This window comes from Amphibalanus amphitrite, unplaced genomic scaffold (assembly GCF_019059575.1).
Source record: "Amphibalanus amphitrite isolate SeventyFive unplaced genomic scaffold, NRLGWU_Aamphi_draft 000440F_arrow, whole genome shotgun sequence".
Classification (NCBI taxonomy): Eukaryota; Metazoa; Arthropoda; class Thecostraca; order Balanomorpha; family Balanidae; genus Amphibalanus; species Amphibalanus amphitrite.
Genome location: NW_024881934.1, coordinates 379,415 through 403,704, shown reverse-complemented (window position 1 = coordinate 403,704; position 24,290 = coordinate 379,415). Strand labels below are relative to the sequence as shown.

The 24,290-nt window shown below is 48.7% G+C and overlaps 1 protein-coding gene across 3 annotated transcripts in view; it reads left to right on the top strand.

The window, feature by feature from the left end:
* LOC122391494 (keratin, type I cytoskeletal 9-like) overlaps positions 1–22,126 on the top strand; it is a 78,447-nt gene extending 56,321 nt beyond the window's left edge. For 2 of the 3 annotated variants that reach the window (XR_006258357.1, XM_043385501.1), the window contains 5 exons: positions 3,676–3,925; positions 5,197–5,343; positions 15,426–15,572; positions 15,920–16,159; positions 20,988–22,126. Coding sequence is in view for 2 of the 3 variants with exons in the window: in XM_043385501.1 (XP_043241436.1) it covers positions 3,676–3,925; positions 5,197–5,343; positions 15,426–15,572; positions 15,920–16,159; positions 20,988–20,992 (789 nt within the window). In the remaining variant the exon portion in view is untranslated. The remainder of the gene's footprint in view (positions 1–3,675; positions 3,926–5,196; positions 5,344–15,425; positions 15,573–15,919; positions 16,160–20,987) is intronic. The other variant, XM_043385502.1, reaches the window with a different exon arrangement.
* The last annotated feature ends 2,164 nt before the right edge of the window (positions 22,127–24,290 follow it).

Here is a 24,290-nt window from a genome sequence, read left to right as displayed (position 1 = left end):
GGCTTTGTAATGAGTCAACATTTATATAATTATGATGCATATTAGTGTTACATTTATTGATTTCCGTCAGTCCTTACATTGGCACACTTTTTTTGAAATATGTCAATGTTCTAATAGAGCTACAAAAAATTGTACGCTAGTGTACGGTCTCGGACTACCACCACACTGTGGGTCAAGGAGTTGTCTATATGCCCTCAAAATTTCAGCTGCGCCTGAGTGCGCCGGTGTTGGGGGTGAACACTTTTTTGAACGAGTCACGTCTGCTCCTGCTGAGCCATGGGACGGTCGCTAGCGTGCGTCAAGGGAAAATGCTAGTACTCCTCGTTCATTCTCTCGTCTGTTGTGACGAGTTGGTGTCCCATAGAAGGTCGCCGACCTGTGTGCGACCTGCCGTACCCTGGGGCGTAATCAGCTGACGGCACGACCCCCTATACGACAAGTGCCAGCTGCATTTTCATGTGTCGCGAGAAGAAAACAAAGGGTCTCCGGAACCGGAGACCGGACAATGTCGATGAATGACAGTTGCTCATTCAAAAACTGCTAGCATTCCTATGAAATATACATTTCATAAATATCAACAGCGTTATCGGTGGAATTGATGAAGTATAGTACCTATTGGTCTATAACAAGAACCTTCCACCCCATGGCTATTGCAGTAAATTCATAGATGGGCTCTGGAGCTGTATGGTCGCTACACATGCCTCCTTGATAGTTTATAAACATATTTAGTACCTGATGAAGCGCAATTAAATATTCATTGTGCCCAGTTTTAGATGGGACTTTGAGCTGAAAGGTGACTGTATGAGACCTGACACAGGCCGCTGATCACGATGATCGGCTTTTGGTCGTCCATTACCTGTTTGCGTTCGGCAGGGTTACCATCGGCCGCTTCAGTCAGTATTACTACGTTCGATGTAGGTGGTATGATACCATTAGTGCTGTCTACCTTTATGAAAAAGCATCAGTTTGCTGCAGTAAGCGTCAATTAGTATTACAATGAAGTGCTTTTACATGCACGTTGCATGTTACATAACGCACCATACAATAGGAATTGGTAAGAAGTTTTGGGATACATTCTACCATTTCACGTCATGCGATGGCGGATCCAGTGAAGGGTATAGTGGGTATTTGCCCTCCCCATAGCTGAAAAGTGTGGGCAAGACTATCCTTTTGCCGCTCCCAAAGCTTTTGGTGATGAGAAATATAATACAGCGTCGATGCCTATCTGGACGAAAAGCAGGTCTTTTTGTCACAATCATTTTGAGGGATGGAGCTGACCGCTCGCTGCTCATTGTTTAGGTCAGTATGCTGATAACAGATGGAACTCCCTGAACTGCACACATGCAGATTGCAGACGTAGTGAAGCGTTGTAAAATCACCGGCGCGGCGGTGGGTCGAGGTCACCGAATGGGTCGGAAACTTTTGCCCTCTCCAAACGGATTAGCTGGATCCGCCCCTGACGTCATGTGACGTAAAACATACAGGACTCTGGACTTACTAAAGTGGAGACAGAGTTAACATCAAGTTGATATCAAAACATACGTTTGAAAATGTTTTTGAAATAAATATAAAGATTGTAGGTCCTATATGAATAAGTCCTATATAAGGGCATTCAAGGTCATCTGAGGTCATCAACGCTAATTAACAAGCTCATGTCCTCAAACTTGGCTTGCCTCGTCGATGAGCCTTGCTCAGACTTACGATTACTTTTACAGATACGATTACAAATTTACAGATACCTAAATGCTCGTGCATTCATAGCTAGAATATGACACAATATTTGTATATGTTTCGTGACACTTGTGACGTCATAAACAAGTACATAAGCATCTGGTCCGACACATTTTGCACTTTCAATGATCGGTAGTCTCCAACGTTTCGTTTGAGCCCAAAAACACGTCTGTATCTCATATAGTTTCTTAGTTACGATCCCTGGCCAGTTTTGATCCAGAGTTAAAACATAGTGCGCTGGCCGGTGGCAGCGTGTGTAGGGCTGTAGGCTGAGCCAGCGGTACCGCCGACAGAGGCGGCAGCGATAGCAATGACAGCGGTGCCAGCTGCCGTCCAGTGGTCAGCGGCGGTGGCAGCGGTAGCAGCGGCGGTGGTGGGGCGGGACGTGCGGTAGCGGCGGCGACTGCGTTGAAGACGACACCGCTGACGACAGTGCTGGTGGCGGGGAAACCTCCTCCTGGCGTGATCGGAGGAACCGTTTTTCCCTGCTGAACAGTGACCACCGGCCGGCCATTTCTCCCGGTGGCGGCGGGTGTTGTAACGCGTGCACGCGCCGCCGCCGCCGCCGCCGCAGCCGAGGACAGCAGGCACAGTGACCGGGAACAGGGACGTTCGCGCACTGCCGCCGCCGCAGAGCCGAGTAGGGGAAGCGGGGGGAACACCGCCACTGTGGGAAACTCCGCCACCCCATCTGGCGGCGAAAGTATGAAATGTGAAGTGTAAAAATCCGTTATTTCCTATTAACCGCACGAAGGTAAGCGTCTTCTGATTTGTGTTCCGGTGATTCAGTGTAATCGAAGCTTAATGTGGGCATTTAAAGAAAAATGTACATTCTCTTATAAAAATTCGATGAGTTGGGAGCACTTTTGAATGTCTTTAAGAAGAGACTCATTTTGATTTACTTGATTACATCGAAAAATAATTGATCGGCTTTGTCCAGTAAGATAAGTTTGCTTGAACCGTGTAGTACATTCTTGCCGCTGGCGATTTTTGCTTGTGATCACTTACTGGGGAACACCGCCACCCCGTGGCGGTGTTACCCCGATTGAGGTTGCGGTGTTTCCTGTTCGTAGCGTGATAAGTGATGAAACTCCCAAAGAGACGCTTTTTTATGTTCGTAGATGTTCCTAAGTCGGGAATAAGCAGCTTATTAGATTTTTTACTTTATATTTTTCATGCATCCCGACCAAGCATTTGCCAGCTGTATAAAACTGGCAAACAGCTGATGAACCTATACCTATTTAGGTGTCCATTACCGATTATTTGCGAAAATTACCACTTACCGACTGGAAACTCATCGCACGTGGAAACGCACCGACTGGAAACTCGCACACGTTTTACACATTACACATTTCACGCATTTTACACAATTTAAGCTTTCATGAACTTGACATATTTAATGCCCACAGGCCGTCTATGTATATCTGACCTGTAGGTACATATCAGACCCAGTCCCGTCTATATCTAACCCAGTCCCGTACATCATATCTGACCTAACCCCATCTACATATCTGACCCAGCGAGCGGGTCTCCTTTGAGACCCAGTTCCCGGGTGTGCTGATGGGCTGGTCCCGGGTGTGCTGTTAGACTGGTTCCCGGGTGTGCTGTTGGTCTGGTTTCCGGGTGTGCTGTTGGACTGGTCCCGGGTGTGCTGTTGGACTGGCTCCGGGTGTGCTGTTGGACTGGTTCACGGGTGTGCTGTTGGACTGGTTCACGGGTGTGCTGTTGGACTGGTTCCCGGGTGTGCTGTTGGGCTGGTTCCCGGGTGTGCTGTTGGACTGGTCCCTGGGTGTGCTGTTGGGCGGGCTGGTTCCCAGGTGTGATGTTGGACTGGTCCACGGGTATGCTGTTGGGCCGGGTGGTCCACTGGGCTGCTCCTATGACCACGCTGGCGGCAGTGTGGCTACTGACGACCACCCCCTGACCTGTCCGCCTGTCCGCCAGGGCGGAGGTCACGGTGGAGGTCACGGAGGTCACGGCGGAGGTCACAGCTACGGCAGAGGTCGCGGCAAGGGCGGCAAGTTCAACATCGGCTCGCTATTCTCCAAGAAAGGCCGTCTGTTCAGCGGAATCAAGCACAAGTTCAGCGGCATCACGCACAAGTTCAGCGGCCTCAAGCAGAAGCTGGGCGGCCTCGTAGGCGCCGTGAAGGCGCCGCTGGTGCTAATCAAGGGAAAGCTGCTGCGCAAAGGAGGTGAGCGGCCGCCGCGTCCCGGGGGGTGGCACACAGGTGTACTGGGCACACAGGGTACACACCGCACACACCGCACACACCGCACACACCGCACATACCGCACACACCGCACACACTACAGGCGGCACACAGAGCACACACGGAACACACACAACTACAGGCGGCACACACCGCACACACGACACACACGGCACACAGGGTACACACCGCACACACTGCATACACCACGCACACCGCACACACTACAGGCGGCACACAGAGCACACACGGCACACACGGCACACACGGCACACACCACACACACCTCACACACTACAGGCGGCACACAGAGCACACACGGCACACACTACAGGTGGCACACAGAGCACACACGGCACACACGGCACACAGGGTACTCACGGCGCACACCGCACACACGGCACACAGGGAACACACAACTACAGACGGCACACCGCACACACCGCAAACACCGCACACACCGCACACACCGCACGGCGCACACACTACAGGCGGCACACACCACACACACCGCACACACTACAGGCGGCACACACGGCACACACCACACACACCGCACACACTACAGGCGGCACACAGAGCACACACGGCACACACGGCACACAGAGCACACACGGAACACACACAACTACAGATGGCACACAGAGCACACACGGCACACACGGCACACAGGGTACACAACTACAGACGACACACCGCACACACCGCACACACCGCACACACCGCACGGCGCACACACTACAGGCGGCACACAGAGCACACACGGCACACACGGCACACACGGCACACAGAACTACAGACGGCACACACCGCACACACTGCACCACACACAACTACAGACGGCACACATAACTACAGACGGCACACATAACTACAGACGGCACACACCGCACACAGCGCACACATAACTACAAGCGGCACACACGGCGCACACCGCACACACAACTTCATGCGGCACACGCGGCACGAGCCGGTAAAGCAGTGAGCACTAATGCTCCGAACGTTTTGCTGACCTGATCTGGACTGTTTAGATCCCAGGTCGTCTGAAAACCAGCAAGGGAATGCTCCTCTAATAGAACCCATGTTAAGTGTTCTTTACTGCTCCAGACCATCTACCAACCACCAAGGGAAGGTCACTGTAATAGGACCCATGCCCAATGTGAAATGTTCTTTATCACTTTTTACCGTCTGCTTACCACTGGGGGACAAGTCCTGTAATAGAGCTCACGTGAAGTGCCCCTAACGTTTCCCAGGTCGCCTGCTTACTACCAAGGGACGGTTCCTCACCAGTTTGGCCAACAAGCTGACCAGCAAGTTCAACAAGGGCGGAGGCCACGGCGGGTACAGTGGAGGCCACAGCGGGTACAGTGGAGGCCACAGCGGCGGATACGGCGGAGCCGGTGAGCCCGAGCGTGACATTACGCTTTATTGACTCTTATGTTATTGCATGCAAACTTAACATCACATGCCTACACGTTAAATTTCTGTTACAATAATATGCTTGGAAGCAAGGGTAATATTTTTGTGTTTGAATTATTATTGTCTTAACTCGCGCCCTGGGCCCGATTTCACCAAGTGAATATATTCCATTACGGCGGTGTACATATTCACTTTTGGCATATTATGACATATTCAGTTTCACCAAACTCCGTACAGGGATACTTATTCAAGACAAAGACAAAGTATGACTGCATAAGTCCGTCGTTTTTTGGCATACTATTACATTTGAGGTACCTCTGGTAAGCCGATCTGCTTTTTCAACAGCTGTTTGCCGAGTTTGCTGGCATTGAAAGTATGCTACTTTTTGTGGCATACTTTGAGAAACAGCTTGGCATACATCAATTTTTTGTATGATAATGTTACAAATTTAATGACTTCGTCGATGTAACGTATGATAAAAAAAACATGCCACAGGCTACGCAAAAAGGTTTTGATGTCATAATGGTTATTTCTCGCTGGATATATAGGGTATCGTGTGTCAGGGCTTATATTGAAATTAAACCCCAGAACAGCTATTTTTATAAGGCTTATCTCATCGTGGCATCACTGCGATTAAAATCACCCCATCATGCAGAAACACAACAGGGAATTCCTTTTTTCATTCGCATTCCCGATTACATTGAGTTTTCCACTTAAAAAAAAAAACGACAGTTCACATTGTATTTTGATAACACAAAAGGCCAAAAGCGTTTCAAATCTTTCTCACCGTGATTATTACACCGTGCTCTTTATGCAGCGTTTTACCGAAGAGGAAGTAAATAACTGGCGAGGGCGAGAGGAAGGACTGAAGTCCAGTCCAGCAACGCCTTGATTGACATGCCCAGCATGTTGCATCACAGGTCACAACGCATTCGTTTACATTCGTTTTCATCGCCCACTTTTGCTATTTCTTTGCAGTACCCATATGCTGTCCAATGTCCATATTTTTTTTGTGTTGTGGCCAAATGATTCAATTTTAAATTTAAATTCAGGTACAATTTTAAAAAAGGGAGATACGATCGAATCAAAGACAGTCTGGAAAATGTTAACTGGAATGCATATGGAGAGATGGACATGGAAGCCATGTGGAGTGGTTTTTACAATGTCTTGATGAAAGCTATTCATGAACATGTACCCATTTGGAAGAGACACAATGGCAATCACAAGCTAGCACCCTGGTGGACAAAGAAACTGTTAAAAGAGGTCAAACTCAAACATGCTCTTTGGAAGGCCTACCAGCAGTCCAGAACAGAGGAGACCTATCACATCTATGCCATGCAAAGAAACAAGACTGCGCAAAGCATCAAGAATGCCAGACAGCAGTATGAAAATAAGTTGGCAGTACTTGGCAAGAAAGAACCGAAACGAATCCATACATACATTCGAAATCAACTCAAGGTGAAACCAGAAGTAAAAGGTTTAGAGACTGATGAAGGAAAAATAACCGAAGATGACCAACAGGCAGCTGATACCCTGAACAAGTTCTTCCAATCAGTGTTTACAACCGAAGGTACAGGACCGTTACCCGAGTTTCAGGACCGTGTTGGTGATGAACTTTCATTAACCCGCGCCCGGCTGGGGGTCCTGGATTTCCACGCCCTGCTGGGGGGGGTGTTTGAACACCCCCCCCCCTTGTAACTCGGCTCCTGGGCCACGTAGCGATACGCGGAAGGCGGCGTTCGAAAGAGCGTCAAAAATAATGACGAAATCACTTCGGTCAATTTTTTGGTCAGGTCAAAGGTCAGGTCACCAGAGGTCATTGAAGGCAAAATTTCGCCGATTTCCAGGTCGAATATCGAAAATTTCCAAGAAGCCAACGCACAACTCGGGAACCAATAGAGCTACAGCGCCGCGGAAAAGCGCATTCGATAGCCCTATTAACGCCCTTTCTGAGTAATTCTCTTAGATTTGACCTAACGTCAACGGTTTTGCCTGCAGGGGGCAAAAACTGCAAAAATAGCCGATTTTTTCGGAAACAGTTTTTCGGCAATAACTTTTGACCCAAGCCTTGTACGAGCTTACTTTTACCGGCATCGTGTTCCTCTCGTCAAGACGCATCGAATGAACTATAACTTGACCTTGAAAGGTCAACTTGAAAATTTGACCTCAGGTCAAGGTCATGACCTGACCGGAAGGGGTCATGTTGCATATCAGTCGATCCGTATCGTCGAGCTGAACACATCTAAGGCGTTTTCATCGCTCTAGCATGCCTCTATCAAAAGTTATTTGCGAAAAACTGTTAGATACCATTCGTGACCTAAGATGACCTCAGGGCATAAACAAGGGTCACGGACACCATTTTCATGTTCAGTGTGTCTAAACCACTTGTAATTCAGTGTTTGGGAGTGTTTATAGTGTCTTCCGTCCAAAAGAGGCGCATTTCAATTTTCTCCCATTGACTTATAATGGGGAGGTCGCAAAATTGACCTGACCTTAGGTCACCGATATCAAAATTCCGAGATATACATTTCATAGATACTGTTACCCTTATCAATCGCTGAAAGTTTCAAAGCGATCGGTCACTCGGTGTAGCTATGACAGACATTGAAACTTTTTATGAGGTGAGGTCACTTCAAGTGACCTGGTGACCTGACCTTGAATGACCTTGGTCTGAAATTTTCACAACATGTGTAGAATTGATGTATGATAAGGTGTACCAAAAACGGCGGCGCGGAGCGCCGCCGTTTTTGAGATATTCGCAAAAAACCACAAGGGGGGGTGTTCAAACACCCCCCCCCCCCCAGCAGGGCGCGGGTTAACAGGCATCCAACTGACAGAAATTGAGGTGCACAACCAACTGCTAAATCTCCAAGAAGGGAAGGCAGCAGGTCCAGATGGCATACCGACAATCATCTTGAAAAGATGTGTGGACCAACTTACCAAACCAGTCACCATGCTGTTTAACCCGCGAGTTGCTGGGGGGGGGGCGTTAAACGCCCCCACTTTTTTCGCCGGGCCATAGCATAAAAACGGCGCGCCGCAGGCGCGCCAAATTTTGGGTACCTGTAGGGAATTGATTGAAGTTTATTGTGACAAAGTTTCAAAAAAATCGGTCGGAAAATTTTTGAGATATCGAAGTTTTAGTGACGTCATGATTTCTGAGTTTTCGACCAAAAACGGCATATGTTCAAAAAATCATATAAAATCACAGAATAGACATACAGACATGCCGTAAACGCCATTAGACTGCCAATACCATGGTCAATCAAATGGCTATCTTCGATTATTGATTGTCGTTCCGCATTTTCCATAATCTTGAACTGAATCTTGGCAATTTTTCGTGACTACCTCACGACCATGATACATGAAGTTCTTAAATTTAACTTTTTGAGCCAAACACGTACACATATGATAAAATGAATGTCACCATCGTGTTCTACGCCCCAAATTACCTATAAAACATGTGTCACAGGCTGCGAATATCAGTTTTGATTTTCGGGGATATGTGCCTACCCGGTTGACCTGACCTTGACCCTGACCTATGCTCGACTGACCCCTACATGGAGCTGACACTCTTGTAGGCCTTATAAGATGGATTGTGCACCGTTTTGACAGAGGTTATGGCGAGAGGCGCCCATTGCGAAGTCCTGAAGTCCATGCTACTGAAAGCCCGATTTCAGGTGTTTGACCTGACCTTGACCCGACCTGTGACCTCAAAATTCAACTTTAAAGTACTCATCTGAAGCGTCTCGTCGCGCCCTTTCGTTTGCCGCCTCGTGCGTTTCGCTGCGCCTATTGGTTCTCGAGTTATCGGCTGGGGGCGTTTAACGCCCCCCCCCCAGCAAACGGTGGGTGGCGAAATACCCCAGCAACTGCCGGGTTAACAGATCCCTACAGTTTGGTATACTCCCATTAATGTGGAAACGAGCAAGGATCACTGCCATATTCAAAAAGGGTAGCAAGAAGAAGCCGCAGAACTATCGGCCAGTAAGCCTGACCTGTCAACTATGTAAAGTTCTTGAAAGACTGATCCTGAAAGAAGTATGCTCACACTTGAAAAGAAACAATCTGTTGAGTACACATCAACACGGCTTCACAAAAGGTAGATCATGTCAAACGAACCTATTAGAGTCACTTGAGGATTGGACAAGGTGGCTTGATGAAGGCCAAAATGTTGACATCATCTATCTCGACTACCAAAAGGCATTCGACAAAGTTCCCCACAAGCGACTCATCAAGAAACTGGAGGCTTACGGCATAAAAGGCAATATACTTAAATGGATCCAGAGCTTTCTAACGGACAGATCCCAACAGGTGACAGTCGGTCAGAGTACATCCAGTATCATCAATGTTACAAGCGGAGTACCACAGGGGTCGGTCTTGGGACCGTTGTTATTCATTCTATACGTCAATGACCTACCTGAACTCATCCAAAGCGAATGTAAACTGTTTGCTGACGACACCAAGTTATTTCGTGGGATTTCATCTGTCAATGACTGTGAGGTTCTGCAATCAGACCTAGAAAAGCTTATGGACTGGTCTTCAAAATGGTTACTTAAATTCAATACCGACAAATGCAAAATCATGCACTGTGGTCATGCTGATGCCACTTTTGAATATGAAATGACTGATGATAAGGGGACTAGCATGATACTAAAGAAGACTGATCTTGAACGTGATCTTGGTATCATCATTTCAAAGGACCTGAAGGCCACTGCTCACTGTGACGCAGCAGCTAAGAAAGCCATGGTAGCGCTGAGACTACTCAAGATGACTTTCAGTCGTCTCACCACTGAAAACTTCAAGGCTCTCTACACTACTTACGTTCGACCACACATGGACTACTGTTTGCCAACAGTGGGACCCCATATGGCCCAGGATATACTGAAGTTGGAGAAGATTCAGAGGAGAGCAACCAAACTCGTTCGAGAAATCAGAAATCTTTCTTATGAGGACAGGCTAAGGAAGCTGGACCTGATGAGCATGAAGGACAGGGCTGCTCGTGGTGACCTGATTGAAACCTACAAGATTCTTACCAACAAGTTAGATATTGACCCCACGAAGCTGTTCAAACTACAAGATAACACAAGGACCAGGGGACACCACTTGAAGCTGGAGAAAAAGAGAGCAGCCCATCACTTCAGAGCCAAGTTTTTCTCGAATAGAGTCGTTACGCCCTGGAATGAGCTCCCTGATCATGTTGTTTCTGCGCCTTCTACAAATGCCTTCAAGAACAGACTCGACCGACACTGGGCTACCACCTGCCATTCCTAGTCATCAATCCTACATATGTCTACTGTTGATCCTTCTATGTAACATCCTACCGGACATGAGCACCAAATAGACCAAGTCTAACCTAGCTCATCAACCTTAACCCATTTACGCCCTTCGTTGCGTTTTCGCAACGCAAGCAAGCGTCGACGTGATCGAAGCTTGAGAAGTGTGTAAAAGAGACTAACCGATGAGACAAATTTCAGCGTGTGTAGCATGGTTGTGCGCATGATACTACGCAGTTACAAGTCTGTGCGGCCGGTAAGTTACTGCCTAGAGCTCCCAGAGGGAAGTCGAAGGTTTTGTGAGTGATGACGTCACGAAAACCAAGATAAGTAGGCTAAGTGCTTAATAATATCGTAATGAAAATTGTGTAAACATATTCTGCAGAGTCCCTACAATAGCGTAGATATGCATTTTGTTAAGAAATAATGCTACAAAAAGGGTTTGTGACTATTTTCAAATATGACTACGGTCGCGTTGCGGGAACGCAACGAAGGGCACATCGGAAAGACAGCGGTGTTGCGAAAACGCAACGATGGGCACATTGGCAGGGTAGCGGAAGTATGAATATCAACAGTAGACTTCACTCGTGATACGCTGTGGGTTCTCTCTTTCTCTCCCCCATCTTCCTCCCTCTCCTCCTCGTTCTCTAACTCTCTCCCCCCTCTCTCTCTCTCTCTCTCTCTCTCTCTTTCTCTCTCTCTTTCTTTCTCTCTCTCTCATTTTGTAGCCATGAGGCTGTAGCGGCGGAACATCTTCAATTAAGGGGGGGGAGCACTACTGACTTTTGGTCTCATCCTTTCCATTTCCATTTCCATGCAACGCCTATCAGGATAATGTTAAAATGGCAAAATCAAGGGGGGCACGGTGCCCCGGTGCCCCCTCCCCCCGCTCCGCCGCCTATGCCATGAGGGACGTATATAGGTATGTTTAGTGCAAGGTGCGTTCGCACGTAAAATGTTGCGACACATTTCATATTTGCTGGCTCAAACAGCCACAAACACTCCTTTCTTTTTCTCTCGCAGATTTTCGGCCTCGGGCTGTTCGTTCACTAAGCAATGTGTTCCCATGCATCTGAAAATCGCATGGTAGGAAAAGGACCCATGCATCAAACGGTCGGCGATGCTAACGGAGCTGAGAGATAATTAGGTCCTTTGGAAATTGGATCTACTATGTACATTGTGCATAAATAATGAATAACGGGGATGTATTCTGGTATCAGGCGACAGATAGGCATCGCCATTCTCTGGATAGAATCTGCTGACTACCAGCATTTACGAATTACGTTAGAAAAGATAACTGAGGGTCGGCAAATAGTGGGATAGGCCCCCTCTGAGGGTAGCTGAGCCCTTCGGCAGGGGTAATGAGGGCGGACCCATGGGAAAATAATAATTTTTAGGATTCATAACTCGCATAGATTCATAAGCTGCTTGATGTGGAGTATACGCCTGTTTTCTTACTCCGATAGGCTTTTTATCTAATCAGACCATTTTTAGAGCTAGCAGGATTATTGGAATTAGGGGAGACATTTGTCTGACCGGACACGGTCAATCGTAGACTGGAGACTGAGCCCAGCCAGTGGGCAGCCGCCACCCATGACCCACCCCCTTCCCCCCTCCCAAGCACTCACTGCACCCGGCTGCAGGCGCGCTCCTATGTGAGCTGCCCGATTGCGATATACGTTGCCGGTCCAGCCCGGAACAGGGGGATGAGGCGTGGAGGAGGATTCAACTATCCTGAAGATGGAAAGGACGGATTGACGTCGAATCACCATTCTGTCCTGGCATTGTCTCGAGAAAGAGGTTACACGTGAAGGTCGCTGAGAGTGGGGCCATGAAAATTTTGGATTAGGTGTAAACATGATAAACTGGGAGTCGATTTGTTGTGATGCGCTACGCCTTACGCGGGTAATTTGTCAGAGCCGGATCGGTCCTTTTTCTTTTTGCTGAGAGTGGGTACGACTAACTTGCAATGGAATTTAACTTTACTCCTAGGAGGGTGGTTAAAAATGATTGCGGATATACGCGCATACGAGAGGCACTGGTTTACTCCCAATCCTCCGTTTAATTGTATTCAGTGTGCACTGTGCACTGTGCAGGGTCTGATAAGTGGAGGTAATGGATCTGTCTAGCTTCCAAAAAGAAAGCATCACCCTGGATACGTGTCGACCACAACTTTAAATGAACAGCAATGGACAACGTAAATGGTTGATAATGACCGTGTTGCCATCTCCCCGTTCGCGAATCATGAAGTTATGCTTCCTCACTGAGGCTCTTAGGCGGGTTATAGAGCATGACGGATGTGGGTTCCGCATTTTCAAGCAATAGTTGTCAACAGTTGATTGATGTTTTGTCAAAATATATTAGCATATACGGCAGTTCAGTGTACTTTATGTCCGTCTGATGTGCCCGTCGTTGCGTTTTCGCAACGCTGATGGCGCCCGGTGTGCCCTTCGTTGCGATTTCGCAACGCATGTTTTTTACGTTTTTCTCGAGAAACTTTTGCTGCAGGCAAAAATTATTTTCGATTCCATACAAGGCCCTGGTAGGAGCATAACATATTTTGATTTCGTCGATTTTCATGATGGTCAATATTCCTGGGCATAAATGGGTTAACCTTAACCTTAACCTTAATTTATCACCGGCTTTCCGCTTCCGTTCAGGTTCAGTCTGCCGAATGATTCCGAAATATTCTCCATATTTGAAGTCGTCGGTAGACCCTTCGATTATTTAAAAACTTGATTCAAGTAATATTTCAGATAACTTGTCGGCTAGTCGGCCGTGCTTCTTGCTATCGTCAGTGATCGGTAGTTAGATAGGACGTATAAGATAGGTGCCTCAAGTAATGCCATTTCTTGTTCGACTTTATTTATATTTGCTTTGAACCACTCCAGAATTGCGTAGAAGATGTGAACAAATATTGAAGCAATATCTAATGAGAAGTAACTTGGAAGAAAAATTAATATCAATTCAAAATCCAATAAAACCCACACACGCCAGTAACGTCAACTGTGCTGCGCGGCTTGCTGCCGATTGTTTACATTTTTGGCTTTGGAATGTCATGCTCCCAGCAAAAAACAAGAGCATTATTAGCAATATTTGTTTAGGTACTTCCTCTTGTATGATCAGCAAATTTAATTCTTATTAGCGTAGCTAGAATTTTTTTCCATAATATTGTATATCTGAGCATTTAAGCTCGTCGACTTTAAATACGGAAAAATATAGTGACTGCATGTCCCCGACAAAAAAAGATATATGCATGCGCGCCGGTGGCTCTCAAAGTACGTAAAGCCGGGCGTATTGAATATATTCCTGTGGCGAAACCGAATAGTATTATCGTCGTACTTTGTCGGTGTACTTTTCCAAAGTACACCAAGAAATAAGAATATATTCACTTGGTGAAATCGGGCCCTGATGGGGGGGGGGTGGCATTTTGCCCCCCCCCCTGTGGTTTTTCTTATATAGCGAAAAAACGGCGGCGCACAGCGCCGCCAAATTTTGGGTGCCTTCCCGGGCATCAATTTGACACCTTCACACACAATTTCAAATAACAGGTCACCTACGGTCAGGAGTTATTGAGGTCAAACTGAGGTAACGTTCGAGTAAAAATGGGCAAAAAACATGACATCTTGAAGCGCTCACCAAATCTACAGTTAACAAGCAATTTTAAAGTCATTAATGTGGTTGTGTAGAGAAAAGACGGCGCTACAACACTACTATCTCGGATTTTCAAAAATGTTGGGATTTTTACCCCCAAAAATAGAAAATTGACTTTGTTTAGAAAAACGCGGAACATTCCAAAAAAATCCGAATTTCGAAAAAAAAACCAGAATATATATAATAGTCCCTGCGCTCCTCGATATATATATACGAAATTTTAGATCGATAACTTCTTTTTTGGCCAAGCTATAGCGAAAAAAACGGTTTCAAATTGATGACGTCAAATTTTTTAACTCAATTTTTAGCAATTCTAGACCACGTAGCGCAAAACAAGGACCACCATTTAACTTCCCGTGACAAGCTGCATCGAATCAATACCCATTTAATGCAAAAATATCAGCTTTGAAATTTGACCTAATTTGACCTGACCTTGACCTGACCTTGACCCGACCTTCACCAAAACATAATCTCAACTGACCCCAAGGGCTGCATGTCCCACATAATCGCATTTGGCATATAAAATGGACCATAAAACATGCATCATGATCACATGATATTTTTAATTTGTGACCCTCAGTGACCTGACCTGGTATCAGTGACCTCAAATAGCAAAATATGTGTTTGACGAACATTTCCCCATCGATGATTTTCAATGAAATGCATTTTACTCGATTTTACAACGCATTTCTTGAAATGCCTGTAAACGGTGGAAATTCGACCTTTGCCCTGACCTGTGACGTCATCGGTTAGACCGAGCTCAATGAAATTTGGTCACAAGGTAGTTCCCCGTTGGGGCCATCCAACGCCATTTGCCGCTTGTCGCTATGTTGTGTGCTTCTCGATATCTTAGGGGGGACCAAAATGCCCCCCCCCCCCATCAGACCGCGTTGGTAGGCAGACCCCATCAGGGCGCGGGTAAGCCTCATCTCTGGTTGTAATGTACACTATGCCGTCATTACATATGGTATCGATCGATTAATCGAAACCATATGAGACGCTGCCTCGTCTGCTATTCCTTGTGTGACGAGTGTTCACCTGCTCCATGCCGTTTACCCTCGGTGACTTGGTCCGCGCCTGGTCCGCCATCTATCGGCAAACACTGAAACCAGGGTTACCGCCGCTCTCCACAGGTGGCGGGCACATCTCCGTCCAGCCTTCGACCACCTACGGGGCGCCCTCTAGGCCCAGCAGCGGGTACGGGGCGCCCTCTAGGCCTAGCAGCGGGTACGGGGCGCCCTCTAAGCCCAGCAACGACTACGGGGCGCCCTCTAGTGGAGGTGAGATTTCTTTTTCAGTGGCGACGGTGAACGCGCAAACAGTGGGTACGGTAGTGAGAAAGCTTAAAACCAGTGTAACCAGTTCAACCAAACTTAGTGCCAACTCCAATATGCCTTATCGGCTTCAAATTGACGAATACCGGGGCTAGTCAGGCGGGCTAGCGGTGATTTGGGAAATATTTGGCAAGGTATCGTAAAATGTAAGGCTTGCGTTGTACATTCTCGCCATTTACCTTGGTGTTGGGTAAGCAGCACCCTGTAAAAGCTGACAGCTAAAATGAAATGACTCGCGGACATAAAAGGCACATCTTGGACATCATCAGCTGTGCTCTTGACCTCTGTTTCAGGTCACGGCGGCGGATCCGGACACTCGTCCGGAGGTCACGGCGGCGGATCCGGACACTCGTCCGGAGGTCACGGCGGCGGGTCCGGACACTCCTCCGGAGGTCACGGCGGCGGGTCCGGACACTCGTCTGGAGGTCACGGCGGCGGGTCCGGACACTCGTCTGGAGGTCACGGCGGCGGGTCGTCCGGTCACGACGGCCGCTCGCTCTCGGGCGGCTCGGTCTCCAGCTACTCGTCGTACGGTACGGAGCAGAGTGGACAGTTCGGACGTCACCGCCACCCACTGACCTCGACCTCGACCTCCAGCGGACCGCGCCACGCGCTCCGCGCCGGCCCGGCCCAGAGCCAGTCGGCGGGCGGGGACCGGCTCCGACAGACGGACGGGGAGACACACTCAGCACAGCGGACCGCCCTCCGGGGCCTCACCGACACCAACAACTACTCAGCACAGCGGACCGCCCTCCGGGGCCTCACCGACACCAACAACTACTCAGCACAGCGGACCGCCCTCCGGGGCCTCACCGACACCAACAACTACTCAGCACAGCGGACCGCCCTCCCGGGCCTCACCGACACCAACAACTACTCAGCACAGCGGACCGCCCTCCGGGGCCTCACCGACACCAACAACTACTCAGCACAGCGGACCGCCCTCCGGGGCCTCACCGACACCAACAACTACTCAGCACAGCGGACCGCCCTCCGGGGCCCCACCGACACCAACAACTACTCAGCACAGCGGACTGCCCTCCGGGGCCTCACCGACACCAACAACTACTCAGCACAACGGACTGCCCTCCGGGGCCCCACCGACAGCAACAACTACTCAGCACAGCGGACTGCCCTCCGGGGCCCCACCGACACCAACAACTACTCAGCACAGCGGACTGCCCTCCGGGGCCTCACCGACAGCAACAACTACTCAGCACAGCGGACTGCCCTCCGGGGCCTCACCGACACCAACAACTACTCAGGAAAACGCACAAACCTTCGCACCCACACGGAATCGCAACCCGACAGTCAGAAACACCCCCCGCCGCAGGGCCACAATCAGAGCTCCGCAACATCACACAGTGGCGGCAGTACTAACTTAGGTCCCAGTGGGATCAGCCAAGTACAGCCCCAGGCCTTCCCAGCTCCGCATACCAGCAGCCAGACTTACCCTACTTCACATACCAGCAGCCAGACCTTTCCAGCTCCACACACCAGCACCCAGACCTACTGGACTCCAAAAATCGGCGGACAGCTTCACAAGCTGCAGGGAAACACTCACGCATCCCCCAGCTTTTCGCACTTGACCCCCGGCACTAACTCCCAGAGACAAACCTCTCCGGAACCTCCCCACAGGTACAGTGTTACGTCATCAGTTCGCACCGGCACTGGGCCAATCAGTAGCGACTCCGGTGATGACACAGCAAAACCGCAGGCGCAAACATATGTCACTTACCCCGCATCCACCTCCAGCTTCACGCAAACATCCGGGTCTCGGCACCAAGGTGGACAGGCTGGCGGCGCGGTGGGAGCGCTGACCGGCGGCGCGTACGTCTCTCTCCAAGGACCGGAAGTCGGGGGCGGGTCCAGGGTCTATTCAGCAGGGGACAGTGCTACCGCGGACAAGATCTCGGCCTCTGGATACGCAGACTCAACAGTGGAGACTGCCGGCGGTGCGCCACAGACGCAACCGCCAGAACTGCGAACCACAGTCTCCTACAGTGGCTCCGGGCCTCAGCGTCAGCGTCACACACACTACGGCACTGGCCTTAGCGGGGCCGCTGGGCTCCCTTCCGTTATAGTTGGCCCGGATGGCAGCAGCACAGCGACGGGGAGCGGCCCCTATTCCGCAGCAGGGACGGGCCCCCAGTAGAGTTCTGCACGGCTGCAATTATCCACAGCCTAGCCACCCCGCAGCCGTGGCTCCACAGCCACAGCCGCCCACAGCCGTGGCAAACTGTGGGCAGCCAGCCGTCAGCCGGCCGTGGATACTTTCAATGAAATGCAACCAAATAGTATATAATAAGTTGCTTTTAGTTGAAACATATAGCCAAAACCACATTGCAATGGGCTATAGATTCTCAAGCTCATAAAGCATCATAGGTTAAGTGGTTGTGTATCTGGCTTTAGGCCAAAGGCCTGAAGCCTGATGCGCAACGCATGCCTACACAAGCCCTTGCAAGGGGTTAAGAAAGATGGGTAGGTAGGTACCTACATCAACAGAAAACATAAACAACGAACCAGAATAGAAGCACTAGCAGTGTAGACATCTAATGCCAAATCCTGAAGTATGGTTGTGGGACAGAACAACAGACCCTGATGCTTTTCATTATCAATGTTAGGCATGGAAAATGAAACTGAAGTTGATAGACAGTCAAACAGTGATTGTCTAGTCAAAACACTTGCTTCTTTCTTACCTTGCATATTTTCTGGGGTGTGATATGCCAGGCTTGAAGCAGCCTTCTGAGCAAGTCTAAAACTAATTTGATATGCAAGGCATCAAAACACTAGTCAGCATCCAAGAAAGAAAAGCATTCATCTATTTTGATTTTTCCAAATAATGATCTTCGCTCAAATCCACAAGGACGTGCGAGCCACAATTGCCTCTATCAATCAAAACTTTTACTTGAGTTTTAATGACGTCAATAGCAAAGAAGTGGCAAAAAATTGTTTTGTGTCACTATAAACAGCCATAAAAATAATAACTAATAAATTTTAATTCTATATAGTTAAAAACTTGCTCTTAAACAAAGATTACGTATCAAATTTTTACATTTTCAGAAAAAGACGTCATTTTGTTAGTAAAGTCAACAGCTCGCGTAAGAAATATTGTGTTCAGGGTTTCCACCGTCATGTGAATTACGTGTTCAGGGTATTCTCCATCATGTGAATTAACCGTAAGTAAGGTTCATGCTCACTTATAATCTAATTCCATTGGCTTCGTTGATCAGCATTTTCTGTTAGCGGTCACTCACACACCAGTTAGAACATAAAGCGCCAGTTTTATATTATGTAATTGGACTTGCCGAAAATCCAGAAATACATCTAAGAGTTATTTTAGATAATATTTTATGAAGCCGTTACCGGCCTTTACCTAGCCGTGATTTCTTTTTAGATTACCTGAAATAATTATTGAATGCTCGTCTTCAATAGCTGTAAGGTGCTCTCCTAATGACCAGGTGAGATTGATTTGAGAGGAATGTGACAATGCAACATGTTGCATTTTCTGAAACTGTCAAGCTCTTGATGATGAAGGAACAATTGGTATCTATAATTAGTATTCTGTACCAGAGTGCAAGCTCCCCTACAGCAAATGGTAAAACCATTACAGGTTTTCAAAGGCTTCACCACTTTCAATGTTGGTGGGCATCCTTTGCATGATTTTTACAGGCTAGACTGCTTATCAGAATGTAAGATTAAGGATTTAAAATTTTATTTTTGAGTACTTGAGATTGAGCTTCAAATCTCACAGCCGTGGCCACAGCCGTAGCCGTGTTCTTGGAGATATTTGCAGCCGCCCCGGCCCACAGCCGTGGGGCTGCAGCCAGCCGCGGCTGCAGCCGGCCGGTGCAGACCTCTAGCCCCCAGTCCGCCCAGCCGGGCCGTCCCCGCGGTCCCTCCATCCAGCTGCTCTCGCCTGGCCTCTACCCATCCGGTACCTCCGACCCCGACTCCGCGGACTCTGGCACAGGGCCGTCGCTAGCGCAGCAGCTGGGATCCGGTGACTCCGACCCCGACTCCGCCGACTCTGGCACAGGGCCGTCGCTAGCGCGGCAGCTGGGATCCGGCTTCGACGTCGACTCCATCCGCTCTTCCATCGAGACCAGTATCGCGCGTGTGACAGGTGCGGGGGCGGCGCTGCGGCCGCCGCCGGAACTGGCCGACTTCCGGCGGCGGCGGGACGCCCATCGCGCCGGCGCCTTCCTCGTGGACGGCGTGGTGGTGAGGCCGGACGGGCTGCTGACTCTGGAGCTGCTGGTACCGCCGCCAAGCGACGCTGTCGGGCGCCCGGAGCGGTCACAGGTGTCCTTCAGCCCGGAGGTCAGCCGAGTGGGCGTGGCCGCCGAGGGTGGCAGCCAATCAGAGAGCGCAGAGCAGCGCGTCGGCGAGACGTCACAGATCAGTGGCCAATGGCAGCCGACAGCGACGACCCTGCCATCTGTGGGTAGCGGAAAACCACTCGTGCGGAGGCGCGCCTTTCGGCCAGCGGCGTAGAAGGTAACGACGCATGTGCAGCAGGCTGCTCTCACCAGGCTGCGCGGCTCAGCTATTTCAAATACACTTTTCACAGCACACTGGTAACTCGTGAAGCAGCACAATGAACTTCGCGGCGTATTTTACATCTGCAACTGCATATAATATACACTATACAAGAACGTTACAACAGACCAACATGCATCAGAAATGGCACACTGGACGGTCACCGTTGGTTCAGACGGGTCGTACAGACTGGGGACTTTCTGCGGGAACTTTGTGACTTGTGACTGTCTACTGACTGACTGTGTCGCGCCTGGACTTGGAATGACTGACAGCTACTGGAAAAGGGTGAATGGTTATTTTGACTGAATGATGGGCGGTCGTGGTATGGTATTTGACTGCATGTTGCGAGGGTTTGAATGAAACGTCGGGTATGTAAGTGGTATAGTTCCCATCTTACACAGCGATCAAAATAATCGCAAAGAAATGTTTTCAGTCATATCTGCATCCCTACGTGGGAAGGGGTGAGCCTTTCAGCTATTCCCCTGTCTTACGAGATGCTTGATTACGACCTCCTTGTTAGGCACTTCTGGTCATTTGCTTGCGTTGACACAATTTCAAAGGTGTGTAGGTTGGTTTGTTCATAGGGTTTGTTTCAGCTAAACAAATGTTAACTAATAAGACTGTTCTCTATGCCTACTGTTTCACGTAATATCTATCAGGTCCAAATATGACATGGCTTTCTTATATCTGCAGTAGAAAGACAGAAGATAAGACACTGCACTATTTTTTTTCCTTCCCGCAGCACAGCTGCCATTCTCAGTAGGTATGCGCTTTATGGAATGTGCTCCATCTTGACACGCTCCTTTTGGTGTGTTGCAGCCTAGGACAGAACATGGAACATGAAGTTCACACCTGGCAACACAGCCGGCCTGCCCGTCTGGCATCACCTGTCTGGAAGCCCTCACCTGGCATCACTCGTCTGGCAGCTCTCTCAGTGTGCAGCACAGCCGGACGGCAACTCTCTGTCCGGAGATTTATCCCGTACGACTCCGTCCGGAGACTCCTTCCGTGCACCTCACTGGAGACGCAGCCCGGACAACTCTCTATGTCCGGAGCTCGCTGTCCGGAGGACACTGTCCGGAGCTCTCTTTCTGGACAGTCTGTCTGAAGAGTCTGTCTGTGGGACAGTCTGCCGCATGTGGCAGATCGTGGCAGAGCAGCCACAGAGCCGTGCTGTTTTCGACCTCACCATGCCTCTCGGGCCCCACCCGCCTACACACACATCAAATGCAGCGCCGGCGACAAACCGTCTTCCACCATCACTTATATGTAGAAATGCCTGTGTAGTGTGTAGTAAGTTTTATGACTCAGATAGGAAAAACCTCTAACAGTGTATATCTATCAGCGCCATTTTTACGTCAATATATGCTCGGTGATACCGTTTGGGGCTGAAGGTAGATAGAATCGCGGTGTGATTGGTATATTAGGTATAGCAAATGGGCTAAAGTGCAGCAATAATCAAACTCTGCGTCGCTCGTTGCCTGCCACCGTATGAGCGTGTGTCCGGGCCCGGAACCGGTGGCTGCTGGCCGCCCGGTGACGTCACACCGGTGGCTGCGGGTCGCCCAGTGACGTCACACCGGTGGCTGCGGGTCGCCCGGTGACGTCACACCGGTGGCTGCGGGTCGCCCGGTGACGTCACACCGGCTCACGGTGCGGCCGGTCGTATTCGGACGCCGGCCATTGACGCCGCCGGGCGGCTCGACCACCAATCGGTGAACAGAGCGCGTTAGGCCGGCGCTAAGACGTCAGGCCGACGCGTTAGGCCGCGTTAGGCCGGCGGTAACACGCGTCTGGTACGGGATAACAGCGGTGTAACACACGCCATGTTAACTCACTGTGAACAGGGTCCACAAATACTAGTATAGAGGTATAAATACTGGTATAGAGACAGCCTCATCGCGGCAGCCCACGGTGTTTGCCCCTGAGAGCAGTCGCCAAATAAATGTCATCCGACAGCCCAGCGTTTGGGAAGACAATGGCGAACATCCGCAGAAGGGAGAATGTCCACAAACGCTGCGAGCCTCCATTAGTCGCTTTCAGTCGCAGATGCGCCGTGCTGCATTTCAAATTCAATGATGTGGGTTACACGACCATTTGGACCGGCTTAGGTTCCGTTCTGGTGGAGGTCAGGTAAAAAATGTCAACTTTCAAAGTTGCTATTTTTGCATAAAAAGGGTGTCTATTCGATGCCGCTCATCATCACGTGGAATCCAATAGTGGTCTTCGTTTTGGCTCTGCGTGGTCTATAGTCTATACATTTTAGCCTAAAGGCTAAAAATTGAGCTTGATACGAGCTTGATTGAGCTTGATTGATGAGTTTGATTGAGCTCGTAAGTTTAAGTCATAAATGTTTAGCAGTGTTATCGCCATAACTTTGAGAAAATGGAGCTGTCGAGCTCAAAGTTGGCATATCAATGGCAGACCAATAGTTCTTTAACCCGCGCGGGGCTGGGGTCTCCAGCCGAACACGCGGGGCTGGGGGGGGGGGTAAATTTTACCCCCCCCCCCCCTGTTATCTCCCAAACTAATGGTCCGATTTGGAAAATTCAAACGCCAATCGAAAGCTCTCATCACGAACTACTAAAAACATGTACTTAATTTAAAGTTTGAGGTCAAGGTCAAGGTCAGGTCAAGGGTACAAATTGCAAGTTTCTACAGTATCGGCCTTGCACCGTAGTTGCCGAAGAATGGAGTCATGGACTGAGACTGATCGCCCAAAACGTGTTCTTAGGCTACCAAGACAATATTCGTTGCATACAATATCATTCAGAGGTCAAGTTCAAGGTCAGGTCAGGTCAGGTCAGGTCACCAAAAAACAAAATATAGAAAAGGGCATGTGCGACACATGTTTTATGGGTCATTTTACTCATAGAATTCAATGGGCACACTCAATAAGTGATATGGACCACCTCTGGATGAATTTCAGGTCGAGGTCAGGTCAAGGTCAGGTCAAGTGAGGTCAAATTTTGAAGTTGGTTGTTAAGGCCTAAAATGGTGTCTATCTGATGCAGTTTTTCACGGCGAAGCGAATGGTGCTATTTTTGTTTCCGTACGAGGTCTAGAACTTCCAAAAAAGTCATTTTTCAAAAAAATTTGTGTGTCGTGACGTCATAAAATGTTGAATAACTCCCACATTTTTGAACCGATTCTTCTAAAACTTGGTATGTAGGTGCACATAGACCACTTTTCTGACATATATTCCGGTTTTTTCGATAGACTCAAAATTTTGGATTTTATAATGATTTTCCCAAAAAAGTCAGTTTTTTGAAAAAATTTAGGCCAAAATCCAAAATTTTCAAAAAACCGAGATAGCCATTTGATAAACAAAGTAAAATTACGTATAACCTTTTTTGTTACGTCTTGATTCCCTTAAAAATGAAGATGTTAGCGGCGTTTGAACTTTTGCCGTTTTTGAGGCGAAAATGGCGAACATGACATCACTAAAACGTCAATTCCTCAAAAATTTTCCGACGGATTTCGCTCAAATTTTCAGGGAACGTGTCAAATTGATGTAAGAAAAGGTACTGAAAGTTTGGCGGCGCTGCGCTCCGCCGTTTTTGAGATATCGCAAAAATTCGCGAGGGGGGGTAAAATTTACCCCCCCAGCCCCGCGCGGGATAACATATATTCTGAACAAAGGTATTTTGGTGGTATAATATCCAGAAAATCACTTTTTCATCTTGGGGGTTTAAATTCAAAACGTGCAAAAATCCGAGATAGCAGGTTTGCAGCCTTGTCAACCCTCGCCCCGCTGGGGGGCCAATTCCCCCCTGTGGTTTTTCCTGAATAGAAAGAAAACGGCGGCGCGCAGCGCCGCCAAGTTTTCAGTACCTTCCCGGGCGTCAAATTGACACCTTTGCACAAAATTGCAAGTCTTATGTCAACTTAGGTCAGGAGAGAGGTCAAATTGATGTCATGTTCGAACAAAAATGAGCAAAAGACATGAAATCTTGAAACGTTCACAACAGCTAGAGTTATTTCAAGCAATTTCAAATTTCTTTATACGGTTATGTAGACAACAGACGGCGCTACAAAACTGCCATCGCGGATTTTCATTTTTTGGGGGGTTTCTAACCCCAAAAATGAGAAAATTGATTTTTTTAGAAAAACGCAAAAAAT